Source organism: Geospiza fortis, unplaced genomic scaffold (assembly GCF_000277835.1).
Source record: "Geospiza fortis unplaced genomic scaffold, GeoFor_1.0 scaffold130, whole genome shotgun sequence".
In the NCBI taxonomy this organism is placed as follows: domain Eukaryota; kingdom Metazoa; phylum Chordata; class Aves; order Passeriformes; family Thraupidae; genus Geospiza; species Geospiza fortis.
The window spans coordinates 8996164-9010589 of NW_005054300.1; the positions used below are offsets into that span (position 1 = coordinate 8996164).

The 14426-nt window shown below is 41.5% G+C and overlaps 2 protein-coding genes across 2 annotated transcripts in view; one reads left to right on the forward strand and one right to left on the reverse strand.

The window, feature by feature from the left end:
- Positions 1-2028, forward strand: part of SLC16A12 (solute carrier family 16 member 12) — a 16672-nt gene extending 14644 nt beyond the window's left edge. Inside the window, exon 6 of the mRNA XM_005416464.2 lies at positions 1-2028. This exon is cut by the window's left edge and continues 18 nt beyond it. Coding sequence (XP_005416521.1) covers positions 1-223 — 223 coding nt within the window. The 3' untranslated portion in view covers positions 224-2028.
- A 4703-nt stretch (positions 2029-6731) lies between these two features.
- Positions 6732-11074, reverse strand: LOC115948522 (interferon-induced protein with tetratricopeptide repeats 5-like). Its single transcript, XM_031061643.1, has 2 exons — positions 11070-11074; positions 6732-8160 (listed from the first exon to the last, which is right to left on the reverse strand). Exons 1-2 carry the CDS (start codon positions 11072-11074, stop codon positions 6732-6734), a joined length of 1434 nt encoding a protein of 477 aa, XP_030917503.1.
- Positions 11075-14426: the final 3352 nt, after the last annotated feature.

The following is a 14426-nucleotide window of genomic DNA, read 5'->3' on the forward strand; positions in this document are numbered from 1 at the left end:
TCTCCTGTGTGGATTTTCTATGATATTTAGTTCAGCACTATTGTGCTTTGCAAGACTAGCAAAGAAAGTCAAAAGGACACATTTGCCATCCCTCACTGGTAACACAGCCTTGAAACAGCACATCTGGACAAATGGAGCAATAGCTTATTCTGTCACAGCAGAATTAGACCAAAGGGATGTTGAATTTTTGGCTGTGGATACAAACAGCTTCAGCAACAGGTGACAAGTGCTGGCACAACCTGAGACAGATGTGGCTCAGTGGTGTTACACTGTTGAATATACTTCTCCTGTGAAACAAGACCTCTCAATTAGATTGTTCTGTCATGTTTTAGTTGGCTTAAATCTACATACAGCAACAGTAATACTAAGTTAATGCAGTAATGGAAGAAAGCTAGACTGAAAATAGAGTTTGTAGATACAAGTGTTCACAGATTAATTTGAAATGCAGTGTTGACTCCACAGGGATCAGTCACCAAAACTGAACAATAACATTTACATTTAAAAATACTATTAATGACCCAAGCTTTTTCATTTTGTGGTCTAGTGTGTTTCAATGGACTAATTATACACACCATGAAAAAATCTCTGCATTTATCAGTCTGCATGAAACTCTTTGCAAATGAGTGTTTCAAATGTCAAAGTCACCTGTTTGTTTAGCTTTTGTTTTGTTTTTGGTTGGTTTTTTTTTTTTTTTTAAGAAAATCTGGCAGGAAACTGATTTATGCTGAAGTATCTCTGGAGCAGCTGTAATTTTTACAATGTGCCTGAACTTTGTACATACATTTCAATTTAATTTCAAATATGGTTTTAGACCTGCTTTCCCACATGCTCTATAGCAAATTTTACTTTTTTCCTTTTTTCTTCTGAATACCTTTAAAATTTGAACTTCTAAACATTGGCATTCAGGGTATGATCTTTCAGCTGATCCTTCTCTTGGAGGGTGGAAAATGTGTTGTGGTGGCTCTACTTATCTGAAGAGGAGTAAATTTGTACCATGGGACCAGGCATGCTGATAGACAAATGTGCTTTAAGTGCATTAGTTGGAAGAAGCCCAAAGGCAGCCCAAGAGACCAGAGAGGCTCCTTTATTTTTAAACACAGAGCCTCTTCCTCTTGTAAAATCAGCACCTATTAGAGAACTTTAGAGTCTATGCAACCAGATGGCTGAGAGATTGCCCACCCCACAGGCTGATAACGGAGAGGATGATGGCAGAATTGTTTCTGTGTATTGCAGTGGCAAGTCTGTCTCTTTTCAGACCCAGAAACTGCATCTTCAGGTGGTGCCAATTGCTCATTTGGCAATCTGAAGAGTTGTCAGGTCACTTCTCCTTGATGGCCAGAACACAAGAGCTGTGACTTGCAGACAGTTTCCTGCTGCTTGTGGGAGGAATATACTCCAGTTGGCTGCATCACAGGAGCTAGGGAGTGAATGTAGCTCATGGAGTAACTTACTGATGTGATGGTCTAATAAATACTGTGATTTTCTACATTTCCAGAGTGAACACATTGTCAGCAATGGAAAAATTCACATTCCACAATACAAATAGTTTCAGTGTTTTAATACTGTATCGAGCTGTATTCTGTTCATTAACAAATTGATCAGAGTCTAAATAATTCTCACTTACACTGAACTAGTAGTTTTGTTATTCTGCAGTGTGTTCAATGGCTGCTCGTGGTGTCCTTTTCCACTCTGTGCCTTGGAAGTGAAAGCAACATAGACTGATGTTTATCAATTTGATTTAGACCAAGAGTACAGCCATAGGAGTATAATGTATTTTATATATACAGACACGCATATATATGAATAGCATGTGTATCAAGTAGTTTTGTTATCCAAGTGTATTTTAAATACAACATATTAAAATCATTTGTGTTAAAATGAAGCCTTTCTTGCTGTCCTGCTTCAGGAATGTAGTCAGAGCCAGTAGCATGATCTATGTGCACAGACCACAGAATAAGCAAGAGCAGTGCAAAATCTTCTTAAAGTCAATGACATAAGTTTTCCTCAGCTCAGCATGAAAATTGACTCTTGGGCCCCAGTTTAGTATTTAACATATATTCATTAAAAAAACCCAAAATTATCCATGGGTGTTTCTTAATGAGTTAGGAAAAATATGCACATTTGGAAAAACCTAATTTGTTTTATTAATTAGTACTGATGAAGATAATGTTTTAGATCTTAATACAATATTTTAATATTTTAAAAAGTAGGGAATAGTGTGGTAAATCAAAATTACAATTTTTTGGAACAAGTTATAAATTACCACTGTAAATAAATTTACAAAAATTTAATTACTTTGTTTATCACATCACAACACATCATGGAACTGCATATTGTAAAAGCCTGTTGGAATAATGCTATATGCATTTTTATCATAGTAAATTATACTGTGTAATATGTTATTAGCATTTTCTTATTATTTCAAGATTTTTTTCATATGCTTTTCCCTTTATGTTTTTTAAGCACTACTTATTGTTTTAAATATCTTATTTAGCAGCAAACATTCAACTGGTTTTATCCATAGACCTTTTGTAGAAAATGGTAAAATTCTTTCAGGGCTTTCCAATACTGTCTCTGCTCTGACTTAAGTCAATGGAGAAAAGCTTATATACTGCAATAAAGACTTCTGTGCATAAAGCACACTGTGAAATATCAGCCCTGTCATGAATGCCCCCACTAAGAAACAGAAGGAAAGAAGTGTAGCCAGAAATGACCTGCAAGTGGAAGAAATGGGAATGCAATCCAGGCTGGTGAAGCCTCAGGCCAAACTTCTGCTCCACAGAACCCAGGCTGAACAGATCACCTTCATCCTGCCATGTGAAATATTTCACGCAATGCATTACAGAAATCTCTGGCTCACAATATTTTTAAAGAATGATTTATGGTATTGGCAATAATTTTATTCAGAGATGATAATATTCAGGCTGTCCTCCATGGCAGACATTTCCTGGCATGGCTAAGTATGGGAATAAATCAAGATACCAGAGCTTGCTGTGAACAATTTGTCAGATGAACACTGCACGTTTGAGGATTTAGGGGTCTTTTCCACCCTTAACTATCCTGTAATTCTATGTTCCCACCAGCCCTGATGGACACAAGCGTTGATGGGTATGAGCTCAGCTGGAGCACTGCACTGCTGAGACTGTCTGGCTCCCCAGGACAGCGTGGTGGGACTTGGCTTGAGGTAACATCTGTCCAACAGATCCTACCTCACATGGATCCTACCTGGGATTATGCTCTGTTCTGTGCAGTGGATGGAAGTTCAGTGTAAGTAGGTGAAACTGCTCACAGCTGCTGAAGTTATCCCATGTATCTCCATTCCACGGGATTTGAAATGGGGAAATAATAATTATTTTGAAATTCTTTATATTGTAGTGATAATCTGGAACATTTAACAAATTGTACCTTGGAAAGTTGTATGAAAACAACATTGGAAAAGTCAAGTACCTTCTGTTGAAAAATTACTCTTTTTTCAGAAAAAATATTCTTGAAACATTCCTATCAGCTTGGATAATAATTTATCTCTGGAAAGACAAAGGCTGTGTTACTATATGGTGAATGTATTTTATACTGCCAAACATTATTGCTTTGTAAAGTGTTACAAATTTATGTGAGAAGGAAGAGCTTGTTTATCTTAAACTGTAACACTACTTCTTGGTCAGCATGGCAAAGTCCTTAGTGGGGTTTGCCTCAATAAATAATACCTTCTTCTTAGTGATTATTCTGGTGTATTTCAGTAAAATTTTCTATATACTTTAGAAGGTACTTTTGAGTCATAAATTGATACTTCCTGAAGTGTAATTTTCAGTCATTTGTCCTCTACACAGCCAGCATCAGCTTCAGTGATATATTCATACTTGGTGTGAATTAATTGACTGGTGTGTTCAGCCTCTGTGCAGTTCTAGTTTTGCCCCAAAACCCCACATATTTCTCAAAAATGTATGTTTCATTTTCTCTAACTCCCGAAGCTCCAACTCAACTTGCTCCCCTTGTCGGCATGCCAGGCAATGCAGCAGCACCACCCTGTGGGAAATAACGTTTTTCCTCATTTACAAGACAGGCAAAATCCAGAAGGCTGGATACCTGGGAGCATCCCCAGGCATCTGTGGTCCAGAGCTGTCCTGCAGAGTACAAAGGAGGTGAGGCACAATAAATACACTTTTTGCATTACTATGTCTCACAGTTTCTTCACTGTGCAGATCAAGCTGCTATGACTCTTCATAAAAATTCAGGCTCACTTTTTTTTTTCCAAAATAATTTATACCTTATCCTTATTTCTTCAAGGTTCTTTTTTCAGGAGATATCCTGGTGGCAGTGTAGAGGGGAGAATGGATGTGTCACCATGGCTAGCACCATGTCTTCCTCAAATTCTTCTGTGCAGCCCTCCACCCTCCATGCCCTCAGTGGAGTTTAGACAGCACTGATGGTGAGCTTAGAAGTCCTCAAGATTCACAAAGGCAGTGAGGCTGTCTAACAGACACTTTTGTCCCCATAGCTGGGCACACCAATGTCGTGTCACCAGTTCCTGACTTTGCTCCCACTGCTCTTGCAGCCAGCTTTCAGGAGTGGTCTGCCAGAACTGTTCCCAGTCCCCCTCTTCTCCCTCCTCACCACTCCTTCCCTAGGCAGGATTGCCTTTGTATGTAACAGAGGATCTAGCAAGTGGCTGGGAAACAAGGGTGGATTTTGGTCCAGCTGGTTCTTAGAAGAGGGTGTTTGCAATTATGTACACTTCATTGCTTTTGCTCGTGTTATGAAAGGTTCTCTGGAGAGCTGAGAAGGAAGAGGTTTATTGTTATTTTGTGATCTGGCATTGGTGTTTTGCACTCCTTCATGGCTTGTCATCCTGTCTGTATGGGGGTGCTGTTGTGGGTGCAGGAACACTCCAGGATGGCTAGAAACTAAAGTGCACATCCTTCTTGATGGGCTCTGTCACCAGTTTGCTTCATGCTACACTAGTGGCTAGGGCTCAGAAGCATTTTGGAAGTAGAGCATTAGTTTTCCCTGAGTACTATGCTCTATCAAACACAGGGACACTACTGGGAAATTAGAAAAGGATACTACAAACAATAGCAAAATTTGGTTGGACAGCTGAAGACTTTTGGCATTTCAGTGCTTTCTTCCAACTATGTAGACCCTATGGGCACCTGCGGAGGCTCAAAGTCCTGCCACTGAAGTGACAGCACCTTAACCTGTGAGGAGCAGAAACAAGTGAGGGGAAACATCCCTCTATGTTAGGGTGAGAAAAGCCTCCCTCCCAGGGGCCTCTGCAGGCACATGTTAATATTTCCAGTTTCATTGGCTCTCCCAGTTGTTCCGCCCCTATTCAGCCCCTGATCACCATATATGTACATCCCCTAGAATGTTCTCCCATTTCTGAATTCCTATTGGCCCCAGTTTGCTGCAGTGTTCTGCCCCTGTTATCCCATTGGTTCCCCTAGTTTGCTGCCCCTCCCCTGCACCACTTTTCCCTGTTCCCCCCCCATATTTAACCCTGTACCCTCCACCTTCTTCTGTCTCTGTTTGTGGACCTTCTTGGAAGCAGTAAATAGCCTTTGGATCTCCAAGCAAAGACCTGTCCTTTGCCTTTCTTCATTAGCTTTTCTGCAAGTGTGCTCCAGGCCCCGAAAGCGCGGGTTGCTCTCTGGGACTTGTTGAAGTGCGCTGCTTCAGGCACCCACCCCTTTTTCCACCTGCCCCTTGTGCTCCCTTCCCTGCTCTGTGGCACTCACCCAACTCTGCTCTGGCTGTGCTGTCCCCTCCATCTCCAGTTCAGGTCCTTTCTTGTGTGTGTTTGCTATCCCTGGCTTTTTTGACAAGCATGGCTATAGCCATCTATTTGGCATCTCAAAGAGTGTCCTTCCTTCCTCTCCAGATGATGTGGTTCCTGATAGGGTGTTTTGGGTAAACTAGACAGATGTTGTTTTGTACACAGTTTATTTTATGCAATGCCCCTGGAGCCAGTTATACTGAGAGGTCAAGGAAAATAAATATGAAAGGCTCCTCAGCCTTTCATATCCTACCAAAACATTATCCTTCTTACTTTTTGGAATGGCTATTTCACTTTACTTAATCTACTAACATGAAGGCCGGTCATCAGAAAGATACCCAGAAGCAAGAGTCAATAGATTCAACAGACTTTAGTAGTTCACAACAATAGTACACATTTTGTAAGATTTCCAGTGGACTAGCTAAACAGTGTTAGTTTTTCATAATTAAACAGCATACAAGGCAGTAAACTGAACAAGCCTTCAACAAAAGTTTCGTCTACAAAAGATATTTTTGAAATACTTAAAAAAGCTTCAGAAATTGTATTTGTGTATAAGAATGCCTTCAAGTATACAGACAAAATACTACTGTATGATCCCTTATCATTTTCTCAGTAGAAGGTAATATCTGATTTCAGCATAGAAGTTCTGTGTTCTACAGACTATCACTTAAATCCAACATTTATACTCATGTTAGCATTGAAGACTAAGATTAGCTATAAATATAGATTTTATGTATTATATAGTTAGCCAAGCATGCTCTCTGTTAGTGAATGAACAAATCAACAATTGTTGTCTGCAGTTTCTACATTATGAGCAGAAAGCGATGCCACCTGTGTTCCATTTGGTCATAATGTCTACCTTCAAAAGAAAAACAAACAACAAAAAAGGTTTTGAAAGTCTGTTGAAACCTTCTTGGTTTGGGGGATTTTTTGGTACACAGGATTTTTGTGAGCTTTAGCTTTAGATGGAAAGTCGTAGCTCAGTTAATGCATTCAGATATTCTTCGTTGTTAGGATCCAAAGCAATGGCTTCCTCATAGCATTCAATTGCTTCTTGTTTCTTCCCATTTAGTTTATGAACGAGTCCAAGTGTACCAATATCGGTGGCATCTCCTAAATCACTCTCAATTTTCTGTTTCAATAATGTCTCCACAGCTTCACTGGACCTTTTTCTTGGATAGGAATCTATTTCCAGTTTCAGACATTCTATGTAATATTTAATGGCTTTTGATTCTGATTTCATGTGAAATTGCTGAAAATGGCCATAACTGAAGTAGACTTCTTGTTTTTCATCACAGGCTAGATCATTTCTCTGAAGCACTTTCTGATACATCTCTTCTGCTTCTTCATACCTCTTGACTATTGCATATGTGCTTGCTAGGTCACAATAGGCAGAAAAAAATACTGGCTTTTTGTCAATCACTGTTTTAAAATGAAAAATGGCAAGCTCAATGAGATTCTCCATTGCCTCTCTAGGTGGGTATCTTGTCTTTTTCAGCTGAAGAACCTTGGATCTGTAGCAGAGGCCTAGTTGGTGATGCAGAACGACAGACTTCGGCGTCAGTGCTAGGGCCTTTTTCAAAATCTCCAATGCCTTGTTCACTTCTCCTTTCTTTCTGTAAAAATTAGCAGCATGTCGCAGGAAAACAGGAAAGTCAGGTGTTTTCTGCAGTCCTTCTTCAATGTACCTCTCCCCTTCATTAGCTCGATTTAATCGCTGAAGCTCTAATGCAAGCAATGCCAGAACGGTAGTGTCTGTTGGGTTCAGTTCCACTGCCCGCTTCAGGGCCTCGAGGCATGGCTTCATCTCCCCACCATACCTCTGAATGTTACCTTCCAAGCGATACATTGCTGTTGCATAGCCAGCACTAAAATCTGAGTTATTGGGCTCACTCCTCAGAGCATTCTCAAAGCAATTCATTGCCCTCTCAAAGTAAGTCCTCCCAAAACGTAATAATGCCCATCCTTGCTCAGCGTAGATCTCTGGAAGCTCAATCTTCCCATGAGCAGTACTTGACAGCTTTTTGCAGCTGTTTTCCACTTTGCTTACATAAGTTTGAGCTTCTTCATATCTCTCCATGTGGTAATAGACCCAGGCATAGTTCCCCCAGGTAACAAGACTTCTCCTGTCAATTTCATCTGGATGACGTTTTTGAATAGCTTCTTCAGCTTTTTTGAGACTTCTCAGGGCTTCCTCATTTGAATTCTTTAGGTAATTTACATAGGAGAGTAAATTATAATCTCTAATCTCATATTGTGCCAAAAACTTGATATGATCAAGTATTGTTTCCTCTAGGGCCTCAAGACTTACATGCTCCTTCAGCAAAGTCCATGTAAAATGACATTCTAACTGCAACAGGGAAGTCTTCAAGGAATCCTTGGAAATGGTACTAGAAGAAATCAAAGAAAAAAGTTGTTTACACCCCATTTACTTTTTGCTATTCTTATTTTTAAGCCTGTCATGATGTACTTTAAAGGCAGGCAATACCTCACTTGGTCCACAATACTTCAAACAAGCCAAAGCTGTAGGGAGACCTAGGTCCAAAGTGCTGAATAGTGATTTTAGTAATTCTTCTTGCCAGTGTATGATGGCACCTCTTACACAGAAACAGATGTTCCTGTGGATGTTAAAATGGAGGGCCGGTCTCTGTAGTAAAGCTGGCACACCCTTGGGCCTCAGAACATACTTCCTGTGCTGGGAACAATTGCTGAAGCCTACCCAAAAGATGTCATCACTTAAAATTCCCTTAAACTATAAATAATGTGATTTACTCAATTTCCTAAACCTTTGTACATGTTATGGTTTATATTATAAATTTAATTTTGGATTTCCTGCATTTTTAAATCCTTGTATGTTAGATCATAGCACAATTCTTATGTAATGGTTATACTGATTATATGGTTAATGTATCCAGGAATTGGGTCCCAGATCTCACCAGCCTCTCCAGTTGCTGGCACTTGGATGTACAACCCAATGAGTATGTAACCCCATTCCACTTGCTGGTGCAAAGCACACATTCACTCACTAACCCTGTGGCCCCTCAGATGCTGCCTCTGGATGTCCAGTGGCTGGTCAGGGAGCTTCTCTCTCCCTCCAGGTGCCTCATCCCTAGGCACACACACTCACACACCCTTATTAGCCAGACCCTGGTGACATACTACTGGTCCTTAACACTCCTGTATCCCTGGTGTGGTTTGAGCCTAGCTGGCAGCTAAGCATGATGCTGCTGCTCACTCATCTCCCCCTGTCCCCCACTGGTGGAACAGGGAGGAGAATCAAAAGTAAAAATGGTAGGTTAAGATCAGAATTTAATAATTTCTAATAACTTAAACAAAATAAAACATAGTAATAGTAAACATTAATAATTATGACAAAAGGAAAAAATAAAACTCAAAGAAAAACAAGTGGTGCACAATACAATTGCTCACTATCTGCTGTCTGATGCCATACTCTGTCCCTGCACCCCAACCAGTGTAGGGAGACTTGTAAGGGGGCACAGTATTCCCCAATGAGATGCAGCTGTGTTGACACCTGTACGTGAGAACCAGGGCCATAAAAGGGTGGAGCCGGACAAAGAGTCAGAAGGCTGCCCAGAAGATGACTGCAGAGGAAGACTGCAAGAAGCAGGAGAAGGCTGCTCAGGAAAAGACTGCAGGAGGAGAAGATGGTGAGTGCCCCTGGAGGGGATGAATAATTCCAGAGGAAGATTGACCCCACGAGGGTAGACCCCAGGAGAGGGTTGGAGAAGCTTTGGACATGCCAGGGCTCTGTGGCAGTCTGGCAGCAATATCCTTCATTGGCTCGCTGCTGGATTAGCTGCAGATGCTCCTGGCTGGGGGCTTCAGGAAAAGCCCCTGGAGGGGCTGGACTCCGTTGTTGTAATGCTCACTGTAATATATAAGTATGGTTCTAATGTTTAATGTATAAGTATTAGTGTAAAGTGTTTAGGGCTACTGTGACCCACTGGGACGGAGTGGGGGAGGCGGCGTTGGTGAAGCTGAGAGTGGCAGGTGGAAGCCACATAGAGGTCTAGACCTGATTATCTAATCAAGACACCTGGGAATAGGTGAGCCAACAACAAGCAATGAGGAATTTGGTTTGGGACATTTAAGGTATTCACTTTGAGTTATGGCCGCCTCGACAAATAGAGATAGATGCTGGTGTAATGTAACTGGTATAAGGTATTACTGTAATGCATAAGTATAGTTGTATAATATATTACTGTATATGTATTGTTGTAAACGTGTTTAATACAACAAACCAGCCCCCTTCCAGGTGACTCCCTCAGTTTATATACTGGGCATGATGTTCTCTGGTGTGGAATATCCCTTTGGCCAGTTCGGATCACCTGCCCCAGGTGTGCTCTCTCCAGCTTTTTTGTGCACCTCCTCACTGGCAAAGCATGCGACACAAAAAAGTCCTTGACTAGGATAAACACAACTACAAACAAATGGTGAGTGTGCTATACACATTGGCATAATGAAACCAAAACACTCTACCAGCTACTGAGAAGAAATTAACTCTATACCAGATGAAATCAGGACAATCTCTCTCCATCATTCAACAGCTTTTTCTTCCCAAACGTGGTGCCACCAGGGCAGGGTGTTATTTGGGGTTCCCCTGCTGCCATTGCCTACCTGTGTCCCTGAGTAGGTGCACAAACTGGCCTTTGTCACACAATCAAGGGGACATTTTTACAACACAGAGATGACATTTTAGTCTACACTGTGCTTTCCCTTAATTAAAGAAGGATTGACACACAATTCTATTACTGAGGCTCCTCAGTCAAATCTTCCTTTCTTAAAAATACTTCCTTGCTGTCCCTGCTGCAACTCCTAGCAGGTCTAAGAGCCTGTGGGGCACAGCATGTGCTACTGCTCAACTGCACAATCAAATCTTTTGGGTAAAAAAAGGACTGAGTGGAAAGACTGCAAAATTATGAGGAGGCAAATCAAGGAGGAATCACAAACACAGGTTTGAGAGACAGATTATACCTCTTTGGCTGGGCACCAGCTGCCCCTGCTACAGCCTGGATTTCATCCCCACACTGCATGCACAAAAATTTCTGACTTTTCTGTTCTACTCACAGAGACTTAACCTCATTAGAGAAGCAGTAACATGACAACATTCAGGAGCATCCTTATTTTATTTTGGTTCTTCTCTAAATAGTCTGTAAAATATTTTCTGTTTTTAGATGCTCAAAGTCCCTCACTGCTTACATTTATGTAAATAATAAGCATTATTTTCCCGTGGCATAGAGAAAAAAAGCATCTTTCAGAGACTGGATTGCTTTCTTACCTCATGGTTTTCCTTCTCTGCTCACTTATCTTCAGATTGCCCCAAAGCTAAAGGAGTGCTGCCCACTGCTGTTGTGGCTTCCATTTATTTGGTCCAGCACTCATGATCTGTGACGAAATTACTGTGAAAAAGAAAGTGAAGCTTATCTTTTCCCCTGGTGTGCGGAAGCAGAATAGTCAGCCTGCAGCTGAGGAAATGAAACTGAGTCTCTAAGCTGCACCGTTTCAGCCTGGCTCTGTGCCATGCATTACTTTGTGTTGCGGAGAATGTGGCAACAGCTCCTAAGGCTCCCAGCGTTTACTGTGTTCAAAGGCAGAGACATCCACGATAAAGAGAATATTTCAGGCTAGTGGGGGCTGACCTGGTTGTCCTGCATAGGCTAGGCAAGGGTCATTTGCCCCTGGTGCCTCTGCTGATGCATCTTTGCACAATTCAGTGCCATGCTGTAGGCTCCTGTTTTATTGGTGTTGTGTCGCCCATGTAACACACACACAAACAAACCCTTATCTCCCCTCTCTGCGCTCCTTCATCCTGTGCCTCCACACCATCAGGTCTCTGCTGCTCTACCAGGTCTGTGTTTTTCTGCACTTTGCCATTGTCTAAGAGTACTAAGTATCCCATCTACAGGAAATGTTTGTTGCTGCTCTCTACATAAACCCACGACTATCCTTTCACAAATCACATTAGACAGAGGCAGTCAGTTTGAGAAACTGCTGTCACAGGTGTGCCAAGCAAAACAAAACTGAAGACAGGTCAGGACAAGGTCAAACTGAGCAAGCCTTGGTCCCCAGGCCATGCAAAGCCATTGCAAAGCTTACAGCCTGATGCTGGCAAGAGCAATGCCTGCTACAGGCGACACACATGGCAACAGAGATGGGAATGGCCTGGGGTCTGGAGCATCTATGAACAAACAATTCATTGATGCTTAGTTTAAAAAAATTAAAAATGCAGACCCAGCTCTGTAGCTTGACTTTGGGAGTAACAAAGAGAACCAAGAAATAGGTCATAACATAAATAAATGGCACTGTATATAGTAAATTCAGATGTAACCTGAAGCTGCAGACCAGGGAAGAAAAAGAAAGGTCTAAAAGTGTGTTACCCAACTTACAAAAATTACTCAAACTAGATCTGGTGACAGGAAGAAGAAACCACAACCCTCAGCATGGCGGCAGAGATGATAGTACCCGATAACTGTTATTTTCCCTAATTTTCTTCTTCCCTTCTTTTCTCTCCTTTCCCCCTTCCGCTCTTGCCTCCTTTAAAAAACCCAACAAACCAGTCTTACATATTAGAACTTCTGGTTTCTAGAAAAATTTGGAGAGCCTGTGTCACACAAAAACACACCCCCCACCCCCACACCCCCGCCTTGTGTCTTAAGTGTATGTTTGAGTGCTTGTGTGTTTGTGTGTGTCTGTGGAGGGGCTGTTGGAGCTGTTTCAGAGCTCAAGATAAAGGTTAGTGCAGCTCCTAAAGGAGTGCTGCCCACTGCTGTTGTGCCTTCCATTTATTTGGTCCAGCACTCATTTGATCTGTGATGAAATTACTGGGAAAAAGAAAGTGAAGCTTAGCTTTTCCCCAGGTGTGCTGAAGCAGAATAGTCAGAATCTTGAATGCTCTGAGTAGCTTTCAAGATTCTAGCAACCAGATATTTGACAGGTGATGAAAAGATGCAGTGGATTGAGAAGGAAAAAGATAAAGGTATCTACACAAATCCATGTATTTTATGGAAAATAAAGGTTGTAGGTAGTTACAGGGGAAAAAAAGTGTTTGAAAGGTTACTGCAATGCCAAAACCAAATGTGGAGACTAATGTTTTACTATGCTGCTAAGTATCTATGGGTTTCTTGTCTCTGCTTCTGTTCCAGGCATCTGTTTTCCTTTGTACTCTGCTTGGTACATGAGGGAAAATGCAGGCATCTTCCTTCTGAAATGCAGAAGTTTGCCCTAGTTTCTTTATGTTTTACTAATTTATTTGCATCTATATGCTATGGTTTGACACAAATGCCTATTAAATAAAGTACATGCAGCAAAGTGCTTAAATCAGAGTAAGAGAACAATTATGCAAAGCCTTTCTGCAGCCATCTCTGTAACTTGCCGGGCACTGCAAATTCAGAAATCTTTCTACAGCTCTGCTGCTTTCACTTCAGAGCAAGCTGTATCTGGGCTGACTGCTCTCAGGAAGAGCTGCACTGCATAGCAACAAATGCAGAAGCTCCTTGGAAAACATGTCCGGAAATGGGCTGGGAACAACAAATGCATTCGTATTTAATAAAAGGTCTTTGGTTACTGGAGTGATCTGTACATACAGAAGAATAAGAAATGTCTTCAAACATATCTACACATTTTATGAGAGAAAATTCAAATCTGGATATTTCCTTGGAGCTGAAATGGATACATACTGACAAAGAATTCCCCCTGGAAGCATTAGGTCAGCCAAACAATTGCCTGAAATGCAGTTTTCCTTTTTTAAAATAAGGTAAATTAAGTATACCATAATAAATTGCAGGGTCCCTTTACATATCCTATTTTATACTGGTTCCCATTTAGCCTAGGTTAGCATATAATTACTATGTTTGACAGCAGTAATTGTGGCATTTGATAATTTGGTTTTTCCCTTAGCAGAGAAGAGTAATCTGTAATTAATCTGACAAAAAACTCAAGTGAATCACTGACCAATAATTCTCCCACCCAAGTTTTTAAAAATCAAACAGTTTTAAGAAATGACAGCCAGGCATGCAAAGGATCATATAGTATCTCTGTATTTAGTGACATATCCACATATCAAAACACGGGGATGCTATGAAAACTTCCATTATTTTTCAATTAAAATCTTAATGCTTTCTAAATAAACAGAAACGTTTCTGTTCTGGACACCCTCTTGCTCTATCACTGCGTATTTAGTAACAGCTTTCTGTATTATTCTGTGGATATTACTCCACAGTAATGGGCAGAGTAACAGAATATTTATTTTAAAGGATTGAATTTGGTCCAAGTTTTCGCAAGCCCGGTCACACATCCCCTGACCACAGACACGCTTCTCCGGGAAATTACAGCTGTGCAATGCAGTGCCTGCAAATCAGTTGCCGCAGAGCATGAACATGACACAGGTTTGCAGGAAGCCGTGATGGTAACGCTGCACGCATGAAAGCCCATCTGTATAAGGCTGGATATGTTTAGACAATGCTCGAAGATGACGGATGGTGATGGGTGTGTGAAGGAGCAGCAGTGGCTGCTGTCGGGCCCCTGGAAGGACGGGCGGTGCCGAGGCGCAGGTGTCCTGCCCCGGGGGCACCCGGGGATGCTGCTCAGGCACGGGGAGCGCCGGGCGGCCGGGCAGGCACCTCCGCCCTCCTCGCTG